The following is a 16,286-nucleotide window of genomic DNA, read 5'->3' on the forward strand; positions in this document are numbered from 1 at the left end:
GAAACCACTCTATGAGATGTCAAAGAGCATGCAATTCTAAGGGGTATCAAAAGTTTATTTGATGAAAATATATAGGTTTTGAAATGGCTGAGATATCCCAAAACAAGGTGAAACAAAGAGATCCTAATAAAAGGCGTGGCCTGTCGCCTTTTATTATTATCATTTTTTTTTTAATATCTTAGCCATTTGAAAACCAATTTTCATGAAATAAATGTTGAATCTTTCTTAAAATTACATGCTTTTTCATATTTCACAAGAGGTTTCTCCTTATCTCACTTATTAATGTTATAAACCTGAATCCCCACCTCAGCCAGTACTGTACAGTCCCTTTAATGTAGGCATTAGCAAGAGCCGCCTTATATGGTAAAAGCATGCATTCCATTGTCTCCTCCATACTGCAGTTTAAGTGGAATCACATGCTGAATGTTCCATGTACACTGTTTTGTATAGTAGCCAGGAACATTTTGTTTATGTCTAGAGAAATGTGGATATCACTAGCCTGTGCAACAAACTGAACTTAGTACTAGAGGATTTATACTGTAGGCCTATACCACAAATATATTTCATGAGGTTTTTATTTCACGAATTTAAAGACAAGAGAAAATATTAAATCTGATCCCAACACGAATTTGATGTGCACGCATACACATCTCTTTACAGTACTGTACTCTACAATCGCAAATTTAACCATTTGATCGGGAAGTCTCTTCGTGAAAAAAATAGTTTTACTATTAAAATGTATGGTGTATACAGTACATGATCTTATCCACAATCACATCATTCATATGCTCAATCCAGTCTACCCTGTCAGACCGGAGTGCCCAAAACAACAAAGATTTTACACACCAGGTTTAAATCTCATTTGGCTGACCTGTGCTCAGAGTGTACAGGGGCAACAGGAGATGTGGCAAGAGTTTCAAAGAGTGTCAAAAAAAAAAAAAGAGCAGCTGATCAAATGACAATGCAGTAATTTTTTCTTACAAAAGAGTAAAAAGTGACTTTAACTAGAAAACTTAAACTGGAATACTTCTCACTCTAAATCCTTGTTTACATTCATCTGAAATTAGAAACATGTGTACCGGTACAGCTTTCTGATGTGATCTTCAGATGCTATAAAAAGGAAAGCGGCAGGTCCTGTACAAGGAGATTTCCTCTTTTAAACTACTGAGTACTCTCACCTTGAAAAGTTAACTATGAACAGTCACATTTGATGCATAGAGCTGAGTGGATGGTTGTAGACATGGATGTTATCTTAATGGATATTTGCTTCATGGCCTCTCCTAGTGCTAATTGTCCAATTGTCAGAGGCTGGAGGAGGAAATGACCACAACTGACCGAACAACTGACCATGACAGATGTTACCTGTGTGGGTATTGTATATTGTGCAGAGTTCAGAAGTCAAAATCACTTGCCAGCAATTCAATCCCTGTATGTAAACATTTGATCGTTCATATGATTTTAGGCAAGGAGTATTTGATTTTTTGAGAGCATTTTTTAGTTTTTCTCTTCTTCTGTCTTTTTTTTCCCTTCAAATGGCCTTTTAGTTTACATACAATGGGAATAAAAATCTTCTTAGTGACTAACTTAGTTTATCTACACTTACTATGGCAGAGTGGTGTTCTCCTTATGCAAACGGGTGCTGTTCATTATTCCGAAGGTTCGTTATTCCGAAACACACAAATTCCCTATACGTAGAGGTTCGTTAATCAGAACAAATGTGGCGTTATTCTGAAGGTTTGTTAATTCGAAAATGAAATAGGGTTTGTTTATTCGAAAATGAAAATGAATTGAAATAGGGTTCGTTATTCCAAAGGTTCGTTAATCTGAAAATGAAATAGGATTCGTTATTCCAAAGGTTCATTGATCCAAAATGAAATAGGGTCCATAACAAACCTTTGGAATAATGAACTTTTGTTTCGATTTCGGATTAACGGGCCTTCAGAATAACGAACCTTATATCATTTTCAGATTAATGAATCTTCGGAATAACAAACCTTATCACATTTTCGGATTAATGAACCTTCGGAATAATGAATCTGCGGAATAATGAAGCTTCGGAATAATGAACCTTCAGAGTAAAGAACCTTCAGAATAACAAACCTTCGGAATAACGAACTGTAACCATGCAAACAGCTAACATGCAGGCAATTAGGCTTAAGAAGGGATGGTATAGTTTTGGTTACTATTATTATTATTGTTTATTTGGCAATTGAACATACAATACAAGCGGACATAGAATACAAACAGAAAATTGTATTACATGATATAAAGATTGTGGTGATTCCAAGTGCATGCCGCTGGTTGCAAGGGGAGGAAAAGGCAAACTTAATCACCAAGGCTCGAGGCCTTCCTCCGCGACCAGTGCATGCACCCAGAATCCGCTATATCAATGTAAAACAGTTACAGATATTATTGAATAATACATTATTGCACAAAATGCACTGAATTCAAACACAAATATAACTATAACTATCACTGAATATGACCGATGCCCCACCCTGACCTGATGGTATTAGCTCATCCAGCAAAACTGGTGATTTGAGATATTCTTTGAAAACAAAAACAAAACAAAACAAAACCAACCCACAAACAAACAAATGTATTTACCACGGCAGCACATTGCCCAACGATGATCAAAAATATGTTCTGTTCATTTACATTGAACATCCTTACTAAAATCTCAGTGCAGAAACCCAACCAATGGAGTGAGCAAAACACTGGTACTATATATCTTTTTTTTTCTAAAAATACTGTTGCTGTGGCAACATATTGCCTAACACCGACATGTGACAAAGGTTGCACAGTCAGGAAAGCAGCCACATTACATATTAAACTTCAACTCAAATACTGAAAACTGGAGGAGTGTTTAGTCCACAATTAATTGTATACTTTAGATGCAAAAAAAAAAAACGTGGTTACTATAACAATATATTGCCTCAACACTGAAAAAACGATGAAGTTCACACACCTATGTACTAGTTGTGTTTGGGCTTCAGGTTTACAACTGTTTTTTTTTTTTTTTTTTTATAATGAGAATAGAAACCTCTGGTGAAATATGAAAGAGTATACAAAATTTCCTTAGAGGAATTGATAAAAATTGGTATTGAAATGGCCGAGATATCTAGTAACAAAGAGGTTCTAATAAAAGGTGCTACCCATCTTGTGTAAGGACCACTTTATTTTACTTTATCTTACTCTTTTTTTTTTTATATTATCAGCCATTTCAGAATCAATTTCCATCAAGTACACTTTGAATTCGTCTTAGATAAGCGGTTTCTAATTATCCTGCAAAAGGTTGAAATCTGAATCCCCCATCTCAACCAAAACTATACCATCCCTTTAAATATATAGGCTGCACTGCTCATTTGTATGTGATCCTGCCATTGCAAGAACATAGATTTATGCCAATATAAATTACAGAAGCCAAGGGAGAATAATTCGTCGCCGGTCACACGAACCGACGAATCACTCGATTTTGGGTCAAATTTTCAATTTTGAGATTTTCAATCATTTCGATAGTAGATATTCCATACTACATATTCTGAAATTCTCAGTGTGTAATTCGGTGTAATTTTTACGTAGTTATCACTTTTGTAGAAGTATGTAATTCCATTTGTGAAAATTATTTGTTTTCACCATAGACGCGTGTGTTAAACAATCAGGCGATTCGACGGTTCGGTGACCGCGCGTACTAGTACGCGCGTACGCGCGGTCACCGAACCGACGAATCAGTGCGCATTGACTTGCGTGTAATTTTTGAGATTCAACAGTTCATTGACCGCGCGCACAGTGCGCGTACTATGTAATACATGTGTTGACAATGACAACGCTCAATGTACATGTACATATGGACACACATGGAAAATGACAATGTTCTTTGCAGACCGAAAATACATGCATGCAGCTCTTTGACGATTTCCCGCTTATTTGTTAACAATACAATTCGATAAAAACTTCACAAGTTAGAGCAAGAATTGAAGTCTGATGTACTACAAAAATAGACATGAAAGTGTAGCAACCATAAGTAAAAAATGGGTTAACTTCAAACGCGATTTTCTCGAATTGTCATGCTAAGGCAAACCTGAGGGATTCGTCGGTTTGTGTGGCCGGCGACAAATTAATTCATCAGATTGTTTCTTAGCACATTTTTAAAGAAGTCATTGACAGAGTAGCACTGTCAATGAATAAAATTTTGTTGTAGATATTTTTACCAGTATCACTTTTGTTTCCTGTACAAATGCATAATAATCATAGTTAACCCATACCATGTTAAGTGTTATTTAGCTAAGCAGCCAACATGCTCTAAAGCTGTGACATGAAGGTATGAAATCAGGTTTAGAAGGGAAAAAAAGTAAATAAAGCAATGTATACTTCACAGTCTTCCAAGTACAGTGACCCAGTATACTAGATTTAAACATAAATGTGCTTGACTGCCAAATATCAATGATTAACTCGGAGATGAATGTATAACTTCAATTTAAGAACTATGTAAAAGTGAACAAATCAGCTTTTTCATGGCAACATGGTTTGGTGATATCCTCACATGGAAGGTCAAACTAAGGAAAGCCTTCATTGAGGTACACAGACCGTTCTATGGAAATAGAAGAAGAAAAGTCATTGTTGGAGAAGCTTAAAGTATGGTGAACGAGAAAAAATGGATGATATTCATAAACAAGGTAATTTATATATTTCTGAAAAGCTTAAGTCTCTAGGAATATGAATAACTAGCTTTCAGAAGGTAAAAATATCTCCAGAACGATGGAGAGATGGTGTTTTGAGACCCTTTTTAGACCATCTGAACCCGCTCTGACGGCAAAATTTTGGTGACCAAAATTATGACGTCACGAAATGTGCGCTGTGCTACGCACTCCATCCACACAGTGAGCTCCGTCTATGGAGGGCCGTTGCGGACGTGGTTCGTTTGGGGCATACGCAGGGAGAGGCAGTTGCATACGTATGCCTGTTTCCATGTATGCCCCAAACGAGTTATGTCCACAGCGGCCTTCCATATTCGTCGCCTCTCCCTCGCTTCTTTTACAACCCTGACTTTGCCACTGTCAATATCAGTGTTATTGTCACTGTCATCACTCAATTCACTCTCGATGTCAAACTCAAAGTCTTTCCGTACAATATAAGGTAAAAATTTGACGTTTTAATGTCTCAGCCGAGAAAGCAGATGCGACTAAAGACAGGCCAAATATTGCATCCACTTACCAAGAAATACATGCTTTATGAATGGCGGCCTCGATGTCCCGCTGCACTCGTAAAGGGTTTTGTTCATTTCGTGACGTCATATTTTAGGGCCCGAAAAAGACAGCTGTTCCGGAGCGAATATCGGTGAAGCAAATCAGTCAGTTTTAACTCGCGATTTCTCATTCGCGCAAATATCTTTTAATATGTCTCATTAACAGTCTGTTTTAGGAGACATTTCCCTCTGCTTTGACACCTTCTTTTATATGATTTTCTCGATTTTAATGTCTCGTTCACCATACTTTAAGGAGAGAGCTGATGTGAGTTGTTTTATGGGAGTTGAGTGGATGTTATGTGGACAGTGTGTGTGTGTTATGTAACATTAGCTGGTGCATGCAACACCAGTCCTGTTTGTGTTGATATAATATGAGGGGGTCGGGGCAATATAGTGCTAACCCACATTTTTGTCAAATTTGAGTTACATGCATTTTCATAATCCTTATCCTTCACTCTAACCGCCTTTGAAAATATCATATTTGAATTCAACCAATATGATGGTAAAAAATGCATGCATTCATGTTTTATTAATGTACAATGTATGGACTTTCCGAACATTCAACAGCAATGATCACAAAATGACTATTGTGTGGGTTAGCACTATATTGCACCGACCCCCTCAATTGTTTGTTTTTGTGTGTATGCCACTATATCAGTGTTGGTGAGTAGTGTTTGAATAATTCTAGGCATTGCAACTATGACAATCAAGTTGCGAGAACCCACATAAAAGAGTGATTCAGTCAAACACAGGTCTGTCAGTTCCTGTGGATGGCTAGTATGTAATGCACTCAAACAATAATCTTAGCTGCCTTTTAAACTAGAGCATACAATTCAGACAAACTTTTCTAATCTTTGGAGAGTGAATATGCACACACTTGTACACACATCTTTTGATTAACTGGAATTGCATTTTTTTTTTCAATGTTTGAGAAACAAACAAGGCAAATATTTATGCTTTGTAATTTAATTTGAAAAAAACAAACAACTTTCTTTATACTTACTGACTAATGTGGTTGCAAATACCATGTCAATACCAGCTTATGTGTAGTTTACACAATTTTCAGATTTGTATGTGTGCTATTACTTATTCTTTTTACCATGATTTCTTTTGTAGATCATTTCTTCCATTGATCATTGATACCAAATCATATCTTTGCAACAGTGTGACAGCTGAATGTTTCTTTTTCTTTGCAAACAGCCTAGTTCAAGCATAAACCATGCTTGGACCCCGTTTACAGTGCGGGCCAAGCTGCGGCCCAGCCCAGCCTCAGTTGCGGGGCCGAGCCCCGCAATTTTGTCCGTTTACACTGCCGGGCTCGGCCGTGCTTTTAATTCAAACCTTTCAATATTTTGTCGTAGTGGCGCTCTGCTTGTAAACAAACGCAATTTGGTATAGTCTGGTTTTCAGACCCTTTGCCAACTGGATTCCATCGTGACGAAGTCGCCGTTCGGGCAAAGGCCTTTGCCGAAGGAAAAATCCTTTGCAGGACAAAACCACCTTAAACTATATTAGTTTTCGATGTTGAGGTGGTTAATATCCTGAATAGCAGAATAGTACGGGCAGAGGGTTTGGAAGCCAGACTAAAATTGGCCGCGCATTTGGCCCAGTTTGCATTTACACTAAGAAAAGACCGGGCTCGGCCGCAGCCGAGACCACCTCCAGAGCGTGGCCAAATGCGCGGCCAATTTTGGCCCTGCATTTGGCCTTTTGCGCATTTACACTGAAATGCAGGTGGGCAGGGCCGCGAGCGAGCCTCGCACTGTAAACGGGGTCATAGTTGTATAGTAAATGTCTGTAGCCAATTAAAGATGATACAAAGATCAATTTAGTACATCTACACATAATAAATTATTAGTTTTGATGGCTGGAATACCTGGCCACTTGACTTTAACTCAAGAAATGGTTGCTCAAGATGCTAATTTACTCAAAGGACTTATTCATTTGTCTACAGATGTACAGTGAAAAAAAAAAACTGACAGTATTACACTTGCCAACTGTACATGAGCCTACAAAGTTAGATGTGTGTATTGATGTCATTTGCTTTTATATTCATTGTGACCACAGGAACCAGGACAAGTAAAAGCAGAGGAAGAATCTCAACCAAAGGAAGAAGCATCTGAAAAGCCTGCTGCTGCTGTAAGTAGAAATTCGTTTGACACCTATTGTTGTGAGAGACTAGCTGTATGCAACATCATGAGTAATAGAAGTGTCATCATACTTTCAACACAAGCCATTACATTGAAGATATGTATGAACATCCAAAGCCTTTTCTTTATTACATTGCATATGTTTGTTACCTTTAAAGTACAATACCCCTCCCATGTCAACCTTGACTGTAAAGACTACAGTTGAACAAATAATAGTAGAGGTTTTATCATAAATTGACTTGAAGTAAGGAAGTAATCGCCTTTTCATGGAAGTTTCTCTCGTTTCTGTGAAACACTGATTATGTTGAGAAGGGCCCATGTTGTCTTCTTTGGTTTTAACACACACAGACAAAATCTAGCATCTGCAACCCCTTTTCCCCAAACAGGTAGTATAGCAAGGATTTTACAATACCATTATTACAACATGGTCCTTCTATGTTGTTACATATTAGTTTTAAATTCTGAACAGGTCAGTGTTATGCCTGTGAGGTAGTTACAGCATCACTTCCTCTAGTCTGAATATGTGGTAATGACCAGAAGCACTGTTTAGTGAAAACATCTGCAACATCAAATTCCAATAACTTCTCTTATTTTTATTTGTCTGCTCCTCATAAACCTTCAACCATTTTGTCTGTTAAATTTAACTTGTGTCATTAAAGTTGACATGCATGGAGTGAAAAATCTAAATGCCAGACAAAATACACCGACTAAATACAGTTTTATTGAATGATTTTACTAGCAACTACAAGGGGGAAAGTTAATGAATTATTTACTGGATTTTACTTGAGTATTACCTTTATGGAAAATCAGTTTGAATTATCCATTAAACCATTGTACATCTAAAGCTTTCTGGGTAATAGTCACCATGCCAGAGTACTTTGATAGCTATTGGATAAGGTGAAGAAAGATTCTTGATGCAAGTGCATATAGTACTTATTGGCATGTTTTATACTACTCTGGCAAATGTCCACATTTGTAGTCTATTAATGTTTGTGGTTCTTATGTGTTCAGAGGGTTTGTTCGTGGTGTTATTTTTTAGAGGAGTCATGTGTTGGGCATATGGTCCAATTTATTGACAATGCATATGATGTCCAGTTTTCTGCAAGAGTAGTAAACTTAAGTTCTTTAATTGGAAAATACAATATTCAACAAGCATTTTTTTTAAATCCTCTGACAGACATAACTATCACAACCATCCCTCATTACCCTGGTTATTCCATAATGCAATGGTCATGCAGTGATTCCATTGCATGATTGTATAAGAGAAACATATCTTCTAAAAAGATAATGCTACTTTAACAGGCTTTAGCATGCCACTTGATACTTGATACTATACTTTTTGTGTGGTGATTTTGATAGGATCGTTTTGTTTTTTCTTTGTTCTAATACAGTTTGCTCAGATCCAAAGTTACTGCAAGCTTGTGCAGAATGGTCTCATCGTGTGTAACTATTTCTAATAACTTGATACAAATAGGCCTACACATTCATACCAAGGACTAAAAATGGGAAATGTGAAGTTTCTCCATTGATTTTTGTGCCATACAGGTAGAGGAGCAGAAGCCAGCTGAACCAGCACCTGTGAATGAGCCCAGTCCAGCAGAACCAGCACCATCAGAACCTGCACCTCCAGCAGAAACAGCAGCACCAGCTGAAGCACCACCTGCACAACCTGCCCCAGAAGCACTTGCTCCAGCAGAAACTGAAACTGCCAAAGATGCTCCTTCAGAACCAGCTCCAGCTGAGCAGGCTCCAGCTGAACCAGCGGTACCTGCACCATCAGAGCAGCCAAAGGAACCTGCACAGGTTGAGTCACATTCTGATGAACCTGCACCAGTGGAACCAGCAGTACCTGCACCGTCCGAGCCTGCACCAGTTGAGCCAGCAACACCTGCACAATCTGAGCCCTCAGATGAACCAGCACAGACAGAGTCACAAGTTAAGGAGCCTACACCAGTTGAACCAGCTGTTCCTGCATCATCAGAGCCTTCACCGGAACCAGCACAGGTAGATTCAAGTCCTAAGGAGCCTGCAATAGTTGAACCAACAGCACCTGCACCATCAGAACCTTCTCCAGATGTTGCACAAGAAGAGCCCTCAGCACCAAAGCCAGATGAGCTAGAAACAGCACCCTCACAACCTGCCCCAGAACCAGCACAAGCACCAGCACAAGCACCAGCACAGGAGCCAACCCCAGAACCAGCAAAAGAAGCTGTCCCAGAATCCGTGCAGGAACCTGCCCCAGAGCCTGCTCAGCAACCTGCCCCAGAATCAGCACCAGAACCAAAATCAGAGCCCACTCCAGAACCAACCCCAGAGCCTGCACCAGAACCTGCACCAGAACCTGCACCAGAACCTGCACAGGAACCAACCCAAGAGCCTCCACAGGAACCTACCCCAGAACCAGTCCAGGCACCACTTGAACCACCAGCAGAACCCGCACAGCAAGCAGTCACCCCTGAAAAGGACACTGTCCCTACAGAGCCTGATTCAGCACCTGTTGTGCCACCACAAGTTGAGCAAGTTGCACCCACAGAAACCTCTGATGTACCTTCAGAACCTGCACCTGCACCTGCCCCTGCCCCTGCACCTGCACCAACAGAATCTGTTGAGGTAAAGACAAATAGCGCAAGTAATCATGAAAACTAATTATGAGTACATAGGATTGGTGAATGTATGACAAAAATTTGCAGTATATGCACAAAGGTTAAAAAGGAAGATAAAAATAAGTATTCATTTGTGATCGTCTACCACAAATCTTGACCAATTTTTTGCAGTTAAGGTGTGAAAATATATCGGAGCTAGAATGATCATATAAGACACATTCATGTGGGTTAATATGGCCTAATTGTTTGCCCCTTTCATGACACTAGAACATTTTGTTCATGTCACATGTGGCAGTGACCCCAGCTGTCAAATTTCCTAGTCTCTGCTAGTCCTAAATACCTTCTTCATCTTCTCCGATTTTATAATGACCACATCAACTATATTCCATTCAAAACATTAGATTTACTACAAATAGAACCTAGATATGTTCAGTTCTTAAAAGGCTTACTGAAACCTCAAAGTTGCATTTAAGCTGTTTCACTGTGATGTGTCTGAGGAATGCCCCCACTATTCCAGGCTGTCAATATTCCAATTCTTTGAGTAGATATTATCTTTTTCAGGATGAAAGTGAGCAGTGAGTACTTATTTGGTAAGATGAAAAATAGTTTTTACTGTCAAAGACTCTGTTCAATCATAAAATCTTGATAATATTGCCCTCTGTGCATGTGTGCACATAGTAAATTTCTTTTTCGCTCCCATTACTGTTTTTGATACACTTCGCACAGAATGCCTGTAGTATCAATATTCCAAAGAAAGGTTGCCAAAGTTGTTTGGGTTTTTTTTTTTATTGTCACTGTCACATATCAATTGAAAAAAAAGTATAGAGAAGTGAAAATATCAATATGCATCTGGCTTTTTTCCAGCTCAAAACAGATGAAAAACATTCCCCCAAGTAACTTCAGTAGTTTTAATGCAGAGAAGTTATATTTTTAGTATTTCTTTAAGGCCAGATACAACTGCCATAATGGAGGAGCAGTTCTCAGATTCATCACAGTCATATTTTCAAGTTGCCAATTTAGATTCCAGTAGGACAACATAAGAGTTTACTCACTGAAATCAAAATGTTTATTACATCCTCCATCTCTGTTTTATGTGTAAATTTAGCTCACATGATATGCCCATACAATTATTTATTTTTAGTCACTGGGAGTAAATACTATTATGGGTTTCTGTGATATTTCATAAGAAATCATGTTAACATCGGGAATCATTTGGACACTATCAAAATGACAGTTGTAGCTGTCTTGATTCCTGTAGTATAGCAAGGCATTTCTTGCATAGTATTACAAAATACATCAAACTTTTGATCTGTCATTTGAGGCTTGCAAAAAGAGACATTTCAAACTGGAAGACACAGAAAAAATATATCGTGTTTGTGAAATGTTTCAATCAAGTAAGTTCATGTATGATGATAGCTGCTGGTAGATGCAGCTTATGTGAGTCTTTTTAAAGCCCCAGCAAAAGGAAGAGTAAGTATGTACTTTAGCTTTTATCATTGGACATGCATGGCTATTTCATGTTAAAACATTTCCTTCAATGATGAGTTGTGATTTTTGTTTTATATGCATTCTGTCATCACACAGAAATCTTTTTATATATATTCACAGCAAAAAAGAATAAAAGAAAAAGAGATCCATCTTTATTTCAACAAAAGACACTGTACCCATCACATATCAAACTTGGTTTGAAAATAGAGATTAATATCATGTCATAATAACTACCATTATCAGATTTTTAACACTTTTATGAATTAGGTCAGTGATCACATGTCACAGTTCATAATATCATTGTTGTTGCAAAAGCCATTAAGGAGAAATTAGCTGTGTTGTCATCAATTAGGCAAACATATATATACTACAGGTATTTATCAGAGAGCTCAAATATTCAGTAAAGGACGTGATTGCTTGTCAAAAATTCTTCCTGGTGTGGTGATTTATAATCAGTGGACATAAATAAAAACATTTGACCTAATGTTATCCAGTAGTTATTTTGTTGAGAAAGTTTGACTAAGAAATTTACTTTGAGCAAAATTTCTACCAAAGTATACAGAAAGTAAGCGGATATTTGTGTCAGTCAGTTCTAAATTGCTTCCTTTCTTCGATAATTCTAAAACGGTTAGGATTGTAAGTAAAATATCATCGAGCTTGTCAAAGGTCAGCATTACAAGCATCAATTCAAGTGAGAAATTACTGGTTTGTGCTGTTAATAGGAGGGTTTGCTCGTAATTTGGTTTAACTCCCAAAGTCCACTCTTCTTCTGTCCTGCACACCATTTCCCTTGGAAGAAGGAAAATCTTTGATAAAAGCATGCTGGCTTTCTTCATATCAAAAAAATGAATTGGCTCTCTGCTTTCTTGCACAAATGCAGTGCTGAATTTGCCGAAAATGTTGCCATGTTGGGAGGAGCATGTTCTTAGAAGTTGTTAATTTATAGTTCCAAGTTTGTGTGGTGTTTGTCACTGGTGTATATGTCATGTTGAATCCTGTGCCGTGTTATTTATGTGCTGCTCCCATGTAATTTTGACCTTTCCTGTGCTTCCATTTGCTCCCGTCTGCAAATAAAGACATGTATTGTTTGATACCTTTGAATCCATGCTATTTTCACACTTAAGTCATAGCGAATACAGTCTTGCTCTCATCTACTCGCCTTTTTAACGGATGTTAGTGGTGCTCTACATTGCAACAAATTAGCATGCATTCAGGATGCCTGTGTAAAAGCTGGAGCAAAATCATGTGAGACGTGGAGTACTGGAAGGTATCGCATGATGTTATCCATGCAACTGACATGCGGAAATTTCATATGACTTCATATTAAAGGTACTTTTAGGTCTGTGATAGAATGTACTGCACCAAGTTTCAAAAGCACTTGTCCACTGACAAAAGTCAAGATGTATGATGAGTATTTGATGTTTACATTTCATTTCAATACATCATTTAACTTCATAAGGAAAGTGAAACATCCATTGGCCACATTTCATCATAAAAACTGAGGTATGAACTGTAATAAGTCCAATATACACATCATTTGAATAACTGCAGTTACACAGGACTAGAATTATTTTACTAAGTAACAGTTTCCCATCAGATCACAGTGACATGACTAAGGTGACATCTAACATGCTGAAACATCTTAATGACTCATGCCGCATGATACATTAAATACCAAGATGCCATCTTGACTTCAAATTATTCTGGTGTCTTTATTTCACTAATGCTATGTTCCCACTATCATATGATCTGCTACACATGCTACGATTGGCCTTTAGTCTATTACAGTTTGCATCAAAATGAACTTGTAGCACTGATCATGGAGTAATTGTGGTGATCTTATCAGATCCTGAGGTGAGTCATGCCAATCGTGTTGATTGTAGATAAGTTCTAGATGGTGTTAAAAAATTTCTGTGATCAATACAATTGCCATTACTGACCTCAAGATTTGATAAGATCTCTACCATTGCTTCAGGATTAAGACCATGATTCGGTCATTGTGCAAATTTTGATAGACAGAAACAAATATTCCATGATCAGCAACCAATGGCCAATCATGGCATGCAAGTTGCATCATATGACAGTAGGAACCCAGCATTAATAGGTCATGCCTTTAAAAACTGGCATTGACAGTATTCTGCAGAAACACTTCCATCAATAAGTGGGTTGACCTGTGTAATGTGAATGCAATGGTGGATGCTTTTGTGATTGCATGCATGGAAAAAGGACAGTATGGTATGCTTGTATAATTTGTCTGGAATGCCGGAGGCACTGGTCACAACTTCCACAGCATGATCTGCTTTTGCTCTGGCTACCAGCCAAAACCTGTACAGTCACAATTTGCCAAACCTTGAGGAGCTTGGGCAGAAAAGGGACCAATATTCATTGCTATATTAGATAACATGCCATCAGAAATGACCTAGTAGTAGTACCATAGTTGTAATACCTAATTCAGCTGAAAGACCATGGAAAAAGAAAAGAAATACTGCTCCCCCTCCCTCACAAAAGGTGCTAAGGTGCTAAAGATTATCTGTCTTTAAAGAGAATCAATATCTTGAATGCACATAATCACTTATAGATTTCATGAAGGAGCCAATATTGCAATTTTTCAAGCATGCTCAAGCAATAACTCTATGTGCTGCCAAAGGAAACCCCATGGAACTTTCATGGACAAAATTGCATGGTCCATGTCAGAAGATCTCTAAAAGGGACTTGGTGATTTGTGTGATACATGGTGGTAAGGGAAATGTAATGTGTCAATGCACTATGTCACTGAATTCTTTACTTGTCTGTAGACCCCTGTTGAGACACCAGCAAAAGCACCAGAGGAACAACTGTTAGAAGTATCCGCAGAAGCACCAGCTAATAAACCTGAAGAAGAACTGCCAAAGTCACTGGCAGAAACACCAGTGGAGGAACCAACAGAAGTGCTAGAGAAAGCACCAGCCGATGCACCGAAACAAGTGCTGGCTGAAGCACCTGCAGAAACACTGCAGGAAACCCCAGTGGAAATGCAAGATCAAGTATCTGCTGAAACACTGGAGGAAGTACCATTAGAGGTGCCCATTGCTGCATGCACAGTTCCATTGGCTCAAGAACCTGCGGAACTTGTTTTGGATGCACCAGCAGAATCAATACCAGAAGAAAAAGCAGAAAAGCCTGAGGAAACACACACAGAGAAATCAGTGGAACTTACAGAAGAGGCAGAAAAGGAGACACTAACACAAGTGTCTGTCCAGGCACTGGCACAGGTACCAGTTGAAACACTAGCAGAAGCACCATCACAAGAACCAGCAGAAGCACCAGCACAAACACCAGCAGAAGCACCAGCAGAAGCACCAGCAGAAGCACCAGCAGAAGCACCAGCAGAAGCACCAGCAGCAGCACCAGCAGCAGCACCAGCAAAAGTAGAAGAAGCACCAACAGAATCAGCAGTAAAAGTGCAAGATGAAGTAGAGAAAGAAATACCAGCAGAAGTAGAAGCAGAGGCAGTGTCACCAGAAGTGCCAGTGGAAGCATCCACAGTTCCAGCAGAAGCTCCAATAGGTGCAGTTGCAGACACTCCTACAGAGAACCCTGGAGAAGCACAATTGGATGGACAGGGTGAAACGCCATGGGAAACACCAGTAGAACAACCAAAAGAAACACCAGTAACAGAGCCTGTTGCAGAACCATCAGAATTACCAGCAGAAATACAAGTTGATACTCAGGCAGAACCTGCAGCATCACAAGAAGCAGCACCAGTAGAATCCTCAGTGCAGCCTGTGGCACAAGCCGAAGTATCAGCTGCAGCACCAGCTCCAGCTGTGGAAGTAAAAGCACCTGAATCATCACCTGCACAAATGCCAGGCCAGGTACTCCATGACAGATAAATCTCACAGTAACATTGTCAGATGCATGATATACATTTTGCTTACAGTATACCTTTGTCTTGAAGACCAACACTTTAGTTTGCTCACTGGGGATTTCTTTTAACAGCATAACATATTTCTTCTAACAGCAATACAGATCACAAAGAATGAATATAAACACAGTTCTTTAATCATACACCTCATTTTATTGTGCATGGCATTCATTAAAAAATGAAATCCAGAACTTTGCACAGTTCACTTAAATTTCAATCTATAGAGAAAGCATGATTAATTCAGTTATCTTCACAGGCAAGTCATTTTCAAAGTGCTGTAATAGATGGCACCATGAAAATTTGTAAATTTGAAAATTCTCTTGATCAAGCCATTTACATATCCATGTTTTCTTTAAGTACTCTGTAAGTGCAACTTCATATTCAGTTGGAATAACCAGTTACCTTGAGTCATATTTAACTCACAGCTGACACATGCAAGCACAGACACAGAAAATATGTGACCTTTCAAATATCATCCTAACCCAGCCACTTTAATTTTAGTTGTATGAGTCGATGTAAAAGAGCACATTTCTTACCACAATCTTCATTTCTTTTTAAATAATTTCCCCCAGGAATAATGTTTCCCCCCCCCCCCTTTCTTGAATGTAAACTTACCGCATGCATAAAGTTGAATGCATGTATCATGAATCCCATATTGGCTGGAGTATCTCCTCCTGACACATCATATGTTACCTGTTTAAAGTCTTGTCCATTTGACAAGGATTTAGTGTGTTTTCCATTTAGTATTTATAAAGATTACTACAGCCCAATCTGTGGTATTTCTACCTCAGCCTGAACCATCAGCAGAAACAACAGCAGAAACAAAAGTAGACACAACAGAAACACCAGGAGTGACAGTTGCAGCATGTGTAGAAACATCAGCCGAAACACAAGTA

At 38.6% G+C, this 16,286-nt stretch overlaps 2 protein-coding genes across 4 annotated transcripts in view; both read left to right on the forward strand.

The window, feature by feature from the left end:
* LOC140234660 (uncharacterized) overlaps window positions 1-16,286 on the forward strand; it is a 70,916-nt gene that overhangs the window by 38,507 nt on the left and 16,123 nt on the right. For all 3 annotated transcript variants that reach the window (XM_072314695.1, XM_072314703.1, XM_072314710.1), the window contains exons 3-4: window positions 7,313-7,384; window positions 8,941-10,005. In XM_072314695.1, coding sequence (XP_072170796.1) covers window positions 7,313-7,384; window positions 8,941-10,005 — 1,137 coding nt within the window. The remainder of the gene's footprint in view (window positions 1-7,312; window positions 7,385-8,940; window positions 10,006-16,286) is intronic.
* Window positions 14,051-15,787, forward strand: LOC140234694 (uncharacterized). The gene has a single exon (XM_072314732.1). The coding sequence runs from the start codon at window positions 14,498-14,500 to the stop codon at window positions 15,356-15,358; it is 861 nt and encodes a 286-aa protein (XP_072170833.1). The 5' UTR covers window positions 14,051-14,497; the 3' UTR covers window positions 15,359-15,787.

This window comes from Diadema setosum, chromosome 1 (genome assembly GCF_964275005.1).
Source record: "Diadema setosum chromosome 1, eeDiaSeto1, whole genome shotgun sequence".
Lineage (NCBI taxonomy): Eukaryota > Metazoa > Echinodermata > Echinoidea > Diadematoida > Diadematidae > Diadema > Diadema setosum.